The 10,561-nt window shown below is 50.6% G+C and overlaps 1 protein-coding gene across 1 annotated transcript; it reads right to left on the bottom strand.

Moving 5' to 3' along the window:
* Positions 1-876: 876 nt before the first annotated feature.
* LOC119112930 (nuclear transcription factor Y subunit beta) lies at positions 877-6,334 on the bottom strand. The gene is made up of 6 exons (XM_037237232.1): positions 6,221-6,334; positions 4,351-4,455; positions 3,610-3,740; positions 2,857-3,054; positions 2,586-2,643; positions 877-2,038 (listed from the first exon to the last, which is right to left on the bottom strand). Exons 2-6 carry the CDS (start codon positions 4,415-4,417, stop codon positions 1,935-1,937), a joined length of 558 nt encoding a protein of 185 aa, XP_037093127.1. The 5' UTR covers positions 4,418-4,455; positions 6,221-6,334; the 3' UTR covers positions 877-1,934.
* Between the last annotated feature and the right edge of the window lie 4,227 nt (positions 6,335-10,561).

Below are 10,561 nucleotides of genomic sequence, written 5' to 3'. Positions count from 1 at the left end.
TGAGCATTAAAACAGGTCGCCGCGGAGGTGTGACGATTTTTGCGCAGATCGTTATTGTACCATAATTAGCCTGCTCTACATGACAAGGAGTGCAGAGGAAAACTGGGACAACTTCTGGGACAGCTGGGACAGCTGGGACAGCTTGGTTACACAAAACTGGGACAGCTTGGTTACAATTTCATACGGCTTCAGCACAACATGGCTTAGTTCTGAAACCTAAATTAAGAATAATGACGCAACTTTGCGTCCTACAACTTTTCAAATGATCATGTATACCAGCCGGGCTCAGCATGTATTGAAGATGTACTACTTAAATGTTAGGGTGGTGACTTCATGCTACCGGTTTCAGAAGACTGATGGAATGGTGTGTTCTATGTCTGTCGGTGATGTTTTCGAGGGAACACGTGACCTAGGGCGTTGGAATTGGCTTCATCTCTCCAGGGTCGCTTGGCCGTTTTTTCGAGTCTGACACGGTGTTAACCGATGTGGTCGTGCAATACATGAAAACGACGATATAGCTGTTTTGTCCGCCGCTTACCCACGCGCATGACGATTCAGGTGACTGCCTCCAGCACACACCTAGAAGATTGCCAGGCTATTACAGTTCGAACGTAACGGATAACTTACCCCCGGAGCAAAATCATGCGTTGCGCAAACGGACCGTGTAATCCGAAATCACTTTTAAACGCAGCTGCTCGAGATCCTCCTTTAACCGACACTTTCGAGTATTTTGCCAATGGGATATTTTGCATGTAAAAACCCAACATTAAAAGTACCCCATCCATTATACATGCCAGCCGGATGTCCTCGTGGATTCCGTGTCATCAAGTTAGTGGAATTATCGGTATAAGACTAGATAAGATTGCAAAAACCAACCTCAAAAAACAGATGCCATTTATTGTTATTTAATATGTTCAAATCGATCGCAGGTACTTCAGGTGTCTGTCAAATTACCGTCAACCGAAGAGTAAAACCCGAAGTTTTGTGAGGTGAGTAACGCAACATCGCCAAATTTGCCAACAGCCTGCACAGAACCTCACAAAACCTAACTTAGGTGACATTGGTTGGTGACCAAAACATCCTTTGCACAAGCAAGATCATCTTTTAAGTAATAGTCTAAAAGACCAGTCGATAAAGTCACCACGGCAATGAACACTGGGAACAATAGAAACACATATTACAAGGGAGCAGCGATGCCTCACGGGAAATGAATCCCTTTGACGTGCTCCAAACTCTTTCTTACGGCTATGATCTAATAGCCTGAACACCACACAGGCGAGGGGACGCAAACAACGTGCCCGGCGACAGCCGCCGTTTTTGCCTTCACAAACGTATACCGCCTGTCCTTAACGACACAACAGTGATGATAAAAATGGTCGACCGGCCTGCTCTGCCGCAGGACCCGCCGCGGCGTCTCGTCAGGAAGCCGACCGGCCTGCTCTGCCGCAGGACTCGCAGCGGCGTCTCGATCAGGAGGCCGACCGGCCTGTTCTGCCTCAGGACTCGCCGCGGCGTCTCAATCAGGAAGGCGACCAGCATGCTCTGCCGCAGGACTCGCCGCGACATCTCGATCAGGAGGCCGACCGGCCTGTTCTGCCGCGGCGTCCCGGTCAGGCGGCCGACCAGCCTGTTCTGCCGCAGGACTCGCCGCGACGTCTCGATCAGGGGGTCAACCGGCCTGTTCTGCCGCGACGCCTCGATCAGGCGGCCGACCGGCCTGTTCTGCCGCGGCGTCTCGATCAGGGGGTCGACCGGCCTCGTTACTAGAAAGCCCTTGGAAAAGCTGGCGAACACCACTGCCCATGTCGGCGCGTTCGACCCGCACGGGGCTGCGCGCGCATCATGGTGGTGCACCGCTCGGCCGTTTGGCAACCGCGACGCCCCTGGCGTCAACAATCCAAACCACACTTCACACTTGGCTTGCAGATGGCGTTTCAGTTGAGCTGAAACTGCTGATTGCCGTACGTTGTGTAGATCATTCCACCCGTCGCTCCGTTTGCAGGAACGGTCTCGCCCAACGACTCCAACGCTGACGTGGCTGAGGAAAGCACGGAAGCAATTAAACTGCATTCTTCCACAAAGCTACGGGGGTCTTATATGCACACTGACATTCGCGCCGTACCACGGCGTAAAAATAATATCAAAAGCAGCATGGATGGCTCACCGATCTCTTTCACATACTGTGTTCACACAACGCTGAAATGATCGCTTAAACATTCGTGTGGCCACCAAGATAAAATACTTCGCAACACTATCATACCAGTCAGCCAGTCCGGCGAGACCGCAGGTCATCAGCACCGCGCTGCCCGTCACGCGGGTGACAGGAGCGAGCACACGCTTGGCGTGGGGACATCCGACCGGAGTCGGCCTCGTCACCACAGCCCAAGTTCGTCGCAAGGAAGCTCGCGCTTGGCCTATCATGAGGTCAAGGGCCCTTACAAAAGGGTTCAGGTCGAAACATGAACCATTTACAGTTCCGGTCCGGAACACGAGTATCATAAACATCATGCTCAGAACAATCGTGGTCATAGACAACCCTTTTTAACTTCATATGATAGGCCCAAAAAGCCTGCTGCACAACTTACAGAAGTGCGGTTCGTCCATTTCGTCGTACTGCTCAGGCAGCTTGTCACCCTTCATGGACTGAAAGCAAACACCACATCAGCCGAGTCAAGCTGGGCTATGCCCACGTACCGGGACCGATCTACATGGATATCACCAGAAACAACCGACAAGAAGACACTGACAGACCTTTAACAACTCATTGTTGAACACGGCATGTGCAAGCACGACGTAGACATTCCACATCACCACACTGATGGCCACAGAAACTCGGACCTGGCTTCGGGTGCGTACCTCCCTGTACTTCTGCAGGTAAAGCTTGAGCGGCTCCACGTAGCTGTCGAAGCCCAGCACGGACATGGCGAACAGCAGGTCCTCGCCGTTGATGGTCTTGCGCTTCTCTTGGTGGCAGCGGTCGCTCGCCTCGCTCGTCACGAAGCTGACGAACTCGGACACGCACTCTTGCATGCACTCACGCGATTCCTTGGCGATCTGAAACCAGTGGTGCAACGTCCCGACTGACGTCAGGTGGTGCTGGTGCACGGAGGGCCCATCACCAAGGCCGGCCTCACACACACTGGATTCATTCGACGGGCCAACCCGAATGCGCTAAATATAAAATCACACTTCACGCCGACCGGTGGCGTGGTTGTGTGTCATCAAGTGAAGCAGCTTGTTAGATTCATAGCTACAAACTACGCTATGGGGCGTCCAAACAGCAACGGTAAATCGCTGCAGCTTTCTGAACATGACAGAGCAGCTGAATTTGACTTCAGTTGGATGTTAGATGCCAGAGAAACTGGATTGGAACGAAATGACATTTCTTAATTGAAAGTTAACCAAAGGTCCTGATATGTGCCGTGCTTCGGCACCGGCACGAACCGTCCCACAACTATGTTCGACAGGGCTAAACACCACGATGTAAGGCAGAACGTTTCGGACGACGTCATACACAGCTGTTGTCACTCGAGTAGAGTGGCAGCTGAGAACCGATTCGCGCCCGCCTGACCCTGACCGCCACCGGCCAGTCCTGACGGCCGGTCCCACCTTGCCGTTGGGCGGGATGCCGCGCTTCATGATGCGCGCCACGTTGGCGATGGGCAGGAAGCGGTCCTGCTCGCGCAGAATGTTGCTCGGCTCGCCAGACTTGGAGCCGCCGGCGCCGCCGTCGCCGCTGTCTGTCGGCCGCATACGGCAGGGTGAGAGGGGTGCGCAGAGGACGCCGGTGCGGTCCGCACGAGCTCCGGGGTACCGTGACAACGCCCGACATGCTTCGGCCCGCGAACACACGGGCGAAAAGACGCACGAACAGACGGGCAAGGACACACGACCAGACGTGCGAAAGGACACATGAACACATGGACGAAAGAACGCACGAACAGACGGGCGAAAGGACAGACGAGCGCACGGGCGATAGGACATACGAACACACGGGCAAGAAGGCTGCGCCAGTCGCACGCAATACCGGCCAGCGGGGCTGAGGCCTGCCTCAGGTCATGCTGTGCCGGGGACTGAACGCCGGACCCACACAGCACCTCAAACGTCAGTGAGTACAATGCGGTCACGTGACCTTCTGAGCTAACACATAAAAGCTGATCGCCTTAAACATCATATGGTCCAGACCTGCACTGAGCAGGACACCAAGTTGTTTTCAAGTTAACTAAGCAGTCCAGAATATTTCTGCTTCCCGCGACTTGCCCACGCTGTTCACAGTTCAGTCACCGCACACCACGGGCGCAGTCTGGCCGACGGCGGTAGATGGGGCGGCATCCGCCGTGGGCCACCCACCGTGATCCCCGCTGTCCTCCAGCATGTACTTGCTGTCGGCGATGAAGTCGGACCCGTCGCCGTCCATCGCTGCCAGCGGCGACTTTGCGATGGCAGAAGCAGCACCTGGAGCGAGTGTAGCACCCAAGATGCAGACATAATGACAACATGATGCAGCAACAATACCAGTGATAAATGTACTATTTGTGGATCAGTGACTGATGAATAAGCAGCCACTTTTTGGCCACAAAAACAAACTCCAAAAATCATCTCTAACAGAGAATGGAATGCAGTAGCTTACATGCCTGTGGTATAGAAACATTTAGCAATCATGCACTTGCTTTTGCCACAAAGGAACCAAAACTCTGGTGAAAACTTCAGAAATACTGATGTGAGAAGTCAAAGCTGCAGGGAAATGTTCACTTGATGTCACTAAACTACTGTGAAGCCCCACACAGTAGTAACACCCATGGACAAACAAAATGTCTTAAATATTGTCTTTTTTCAGTAACATGGACATACACATACCACTGTCCAAGACCAGGGTGCCATGTGCCACTAATTTTCCCTGGATAGGGAAAATCTCCTAACAGTATCTCCTAACATTGGTCACACATTTAACAATCATTACTTGTTTTTACTTGTATCTTGTACTCTACTGAAACAGCACTTTACAGTAAAGAAGATGGCGTGATAAGACAGGTGAGCTCAGATTGTTGCCCATGCAAATCATGACTTGCCCCTCCAATCTCTGTGATCAACCATGTCTGTGGCCACAACCATGCTTGGTACAGAGCAAGAATATCAAATTTTGTAAATTATTGGGAGACCAAACAGCAAAAGCCCACTGACTTAGCATCTCCAAATGTGTTTCTCAGTGAATTGAAATCCCCATTTTGATAAAGAATTACCTGTATTTGCATTCCCTATATACTTTTTGAAGTTTTTTATTCAAGCAGCATTGCAGTCACTGTCAGCATATAATGCCCACAAGCACTGAGCCCATTATACTTTTTGTCACTTCTTAAAATATTTCAGAAAGATAAATTTAGGGCTTAAACTAATATTGAAAGGGGGAGAACAGCCAAACAATGGCAAGACCAAAGCCTGCCCAAGATGGCACAAATTGACAGACTTGCTACAATGCTGGTCCAGGAAATCCAATATGGTCATGTCCCTCCTGAGATGCTGTAAACCATTAAGTTAATGTCTGGTGTATTGTTTGGTTTTAACAGTCAGCAACCATTTTGGAATGCAGACTCTCCATCATATACTGACACTTCAGCCCTCTCCAGATCTAATGCTACATCCAAACCTGCCCAATAGCAAAAACTGTCTGCAGGGAGTTGGCAGCTAACATACAGCTACTTTCAGTTCTAACTGAACTGCAATGCCCATTCCCTCCATTGTTCTTAATCTAATCACAGTTGGCACTTCACAATTTGGAGGCACAACATATTTTTTGTGCACCCTTCCTGTGAGCATCTGTTGAAATCAAACCAACAATGGCAATTTTGAGTCACTTAACCACCCCTAAGCATCACGCTCATCTAAGGGAAGTACCTGATTCAAATTTGCATTCAGGTTTAGAACATGTTTTGGGGTTTGGCAATGGTGGTGACCACAGGGCAAGAGCAGATTGCCTGAAACACCTGGTGATCTAGCATTCCATCACTTCCCAACCTCAAATACGCAGAGAGATGTTTTCCGTGATGGTGATGGGTTGCATGCATCCCTCGATCGCTCCTTTTCTCCCATTCCCCGACACACAATCCTCGCCAATTGCACGCAGGCAGTCAAAGCTTTTCGTTTCCCGCCACAGCAGTCGCAGCCAATGACGCCAGAAATTATATCGGCTAAAGGGCTAATGAGCCTATCAAAAGTTGCTTACCAGTCAGGAGAGCCGAAATGCAGCTCCGATTGGTGTGGTCGACGAAATCCTCACTCCTGAATGGACAGCTCGCCCAGGCGCTTCTCGACGGTTGGTTGGTGGACGGGGGCTCCCGCTCACCACTCACGGACGAGGAAGGCGACGCCGCCGCCGCGTCCGCCGCACGGCGAGCGTGGTGCAGTGGCGGAGTCAGTACGCAGCGAGAGTTGGTTGGCGTAAATCTCCTTCCAAGTGCGTTTAAGAACAAATATCTTCTTGCATAAAACTTCATCATGTGGATATGCTAAGGTGTAGAGTTGTAATTTAGGAGAAAGAGCATTCATAACACATGCACACTTTTCACCAATATAATAATGCCTGGCTGCGCCTCTCCGTGGATCGATCCGGCGACAAACAACGGGGCCTCGAAATGCCAACCTAGCGTGCTTCATATGTCGAGGTTTAGTACGGTTCCAGTTACTTCCTGTCAAACAACTTGCGCGTCAATCATGGGTTACAGAACTGAAGCGAAGGCACGAAGCAGTAAGAGTGTGCATTTCTGAAGATGAAATGCCACATTACGTAGCTTCACGTGATTCAATGCTATTTTGCGGGCTTTTTTTTGTAAAAGGAAGTTGGTGCAGCTGATGTACCCCTCAAATCACCAGCGTAGGACCCCGCAAATTAAAAATTTCCGTGTACCCTGCTTTTTTTCCTCCGCAAACTGGTAGACGAGGTTGTTCTGAGCCCAATAGGCACCTATGTTTGGAAGTCTCAGGTCATTTAGGTCACAGGGTCATATAGAAGGAAGGTGCAGGTCATGAAACTTTTGTTGTCCCCCACCAACATTGATTAATCACTTGATAAAACAGGTTTACCCTCCTACTCCAGTGTTGGGTCCAGAGGGGGCCGGGGCACGGGGTCATGATCCCTGGCTTCGAAGTGGCCTATTGGCTTTGAGGGGGCCCACAGCAGCTCGAACGGACGCAGGGTTTTCACACAAAACACCCAAATTGGACGCCTTGGAGCCTCCAGTTGACCGAGAGCAGCAGCAAGCGAAAATAAAGAATCCATACACTAACAAAACTATCTGATTCTCCGCTTTTGAAGATGCTCGTGTCTGGGGAAGTTTAAGCTCTCATAACGACGTCCAGAGGTACTATGGTGATGCCGAGAACCCTTTAAATGTCCACTCTCCGGGGCACTCCGAGCGCCGGGGAGCCTTCCCACGTTGCCCTTGACTTATTTGCGTTTGCTCGGAAAGACCTACAAGTGTCGGAGCTCTATATGCTAACCCGCCGGTGCGCTCTTGGTTGATCAGGGGCCTCCAAGGAATCTTTCCATTCGTCCGAAAGGCTCTACACGCTACTGCTGTGGGTCTCACATGTTAATCTACCTGGATATTGTCGGTAGTCCAAGGTCCTTCACATTAGTATCGGGTCCTTTACACGTGCTCAAAGAGCCCTGTTCTGTTGCTGGAGGTCATGTAAGTTAACCCACCGAAGCACTCGATGTTCAGGGACCCTCAACATTGGTCTAAAAGTCTTTCCATTTGCTCGTATCTGCGGAGGACCCTACATTCTTGTCGGGCGCTCTATATCAACTTGCCTGGGCATTTTTGATCGCACAGGTGCCCGTCACATTGTATCACACCCCACTTTTGCGCGGAGAACCCTGCGCAGCTGTCGCCATATGCTCATCTGTCAAGCACGGGACCGCTTAGGGGCCCTCCATATTGGTTTTGGGTTATCGCCATTTGCTCTGAGGGCCCTGCGCGCTGGCTGGGGCCCGAGATGCTGACACGCCAGGATACTCCCGATCGTTCAGGGGCCCACCACAGTGGTCTCGGGTTCTCTTGCTGGCTCGGTGACCCTACACTGTTGACTGGTCTGTGCTGACCTGTCGCGGCACCCTCGATCGCTCGAGTGCCGTGGCTATTGGTCTTGGGTCTCTCATTTTTCGGAGGGCCCGAGATATTGCCGGGGCCCTTACGTACTAATCAGTCGGGGCACTCTGGATCGCTCCAGGGCCCTCCGCACTGGTCTTGGGCTCTTTCCATGAGGTCAGGGAAACCTTTCTCTGCTGCTGAAACGATCTAGAAGAACCAAGGTTAAAGCTCCCACATCTGCTCACGAGCGCCAGCACTTTTACTTGTGGTGTTATGCCTGCGTGCGTATGCGGGTCTGGCTGAATTAACTAACGTAGACCTACACAATGACGATTTTCCCTGACGCCTTAGCCCGAGATAGCAGCATCCGCATTTGTTTCGATGACCGCATTTGTTATTATCCAGTTATGTTAACAGCTAGCCACCTAGCTGTTGGAAACCGGCTAGCAGCAAACAATCTTGGGAACGAATGTCTTATTTTATTTTGATAGTATTTGGCAGCCAACGTTAACTATCTGCATCTTCTTCTAAATACTTAGCTTCAAAATGGCAGGATCCGTGATGATCTAAAGAAAACGAACACGCTCCATGTAGGTGCATTGCACGACATGTGGCTTTCGAGGGCTGCGCGCAGGGAGGTGGTTTCCGGTATAAAAATAGCAAACACGGGAGGCTTTCAATCTAATGTCTGAAATCCGACGATTCTTTGGAGCGGATCCCAACACTTAAGTGGGTCCAACAGTATAGCGTGGCCCGTCTCCCCCCTTCCTTGACGAAATCCCGGATCCGCCACTGACCTAGGCCATGTAAAAAACGGCTCCAGTTTACGCACTACTGAATTGAGAAAAGTGCGGGGAATCAAAATCTACCATTTCAAAGGTCCGCAAACTATATGTCAACTTGCGATCACGTTATCTTTATGTTATCTGTCACGCTATATTTACGTCACATTATGAAGGAGACTAAGTTGCATTCATTCATTTGACCATCGAAGCGGTGTTCAATCCAGTACCGTAGCCAAGGAGATGGGCAGCTTTTGGACTAATGCCCCCCTCCCCTAGAAGTGTCGGGCCACGGGAACCCAAGGGACTGAAGGTCCTGATGGGTATGTTTCGGCTGTTTAAGACGCTCGTGCGGTTCGAAAGCATAAAGCATGCCTTTGAGTTGACAAAATGGTATTCAAAGCCTAAAAATATCCCTGAACGAACCGTGTCATTCCCGACGTCTCACCGTGGACCGTGGCAGCTGCGTTGAGTTAACCCAATGACGGCGGATACTTTGAGGCAGGGGTGGGAGTGGGGTGCGGTGAGGAGAGGGTGGGGTGGGTGTGATTTTTGCCTCATTTAGTTTCACGTAACGTCGGAGGAGGCCACATCGGGGAAGGGGTAGCTCACCTGAAGATAGTGGCGGCAAAATCCTTGTGGAGCTCGGACCAATGTGCTTTTTAGCTCGTTTCTTTCCATGCACCGCTAAATGCTGCTCGTAGTTGAAATGGGAGGGGTTAACCGCTCCTTTCCCCAGGTATCCGCTGACCCTGCCTCCTCCCCTAGCTCGCGCCGTTGCTGAACTGACCTGGCCTGAAATTGCTGACGGCCTTGGATCTTGACATAAGCAACTGAAGCTCACAAACTACTGGCTTTTCGGCAAAATAAGTCCTTTTGTTAAACAGAACCGACCTCAAATATACTAGGGGATAGAACTGTGCATGGATCCCAGGGGCGGATCCAGGGTCCCACAGGGTTCTACGTTGATGAGATCTCGGGGATGAAATCCTGAGATATTGTTCGGTATCCAGGCACATGTCTGCCAAGAGATACTGATAAAACGATGATATCAAGCGATCATTGTCATATAACGTGACAGTGCTCAAATCATAATCGCAGCCACTTTTGACCGACGGCCATCTGTCCCGACGCCCGCCTCTACCACAGGCCCACCCGATGGACTCCACTGATCGCGTCATACACTTTTACTCAAGATCAACAGATAATAGATGTTAGCTTTTTCGCGAACACAGCCATTTACGTACGCGTCTTGACTTTGACTGATCCCACTATCACATTCACTCCAACTTTACATACGGAGGGTCAATGAAGATTTGAAAATAAGCTGCCCTGCCCGTCCCGACAGTTTGGGAAGAGAAGGGGGAGGTTGCATCAGTTTTTACTATGAGCTCCCTGCTGCTTCAACTACTTGAGATAGGACTGAGATGCATATATCTGCAGAGCTATAAAATTCAGGTACATGTGGAGTGATAAAATTGTGGAGAGCGCGACTCGTTCTTTGATAAGGCAACTCCCAATGAAACCCGTTCAAATGATACAGCCTGCCCCGCCCTGAGTTAGTTGTACCATGTGGTAGAGAAAGTTGTGCTGTTGGTTGAAGAAGGTTGCATCACAAGGAAGCTGAATGGTTTACGGCATGTGAACAAAACACGCTCGTCTCCGGTTTTTCGTCATTGGTAACGTGACAGT

Source organism: Pollicipes pollicipes, unplaced genomic scaffold (assembly GCF_011947565.3).
Source record: "Pollicipes pollicipes isolate AB1234 unplaced genomic scaffold, Ppol_2.1 Scaffold_7261;HRSCAF=8764_pilon_pilon_pilon, whole genome shotgun sequence".
Lineage (NCBI taxonomy): Eukaryota > Metazoa > Arthropoda > Thecostraca > Pollicipedomorpha > Pollicipedidae > Pollicipes > Pollicipes pollicipes.
This window is presented reverse-complemented; position numbering and strand designations above follow the sequence as displayed.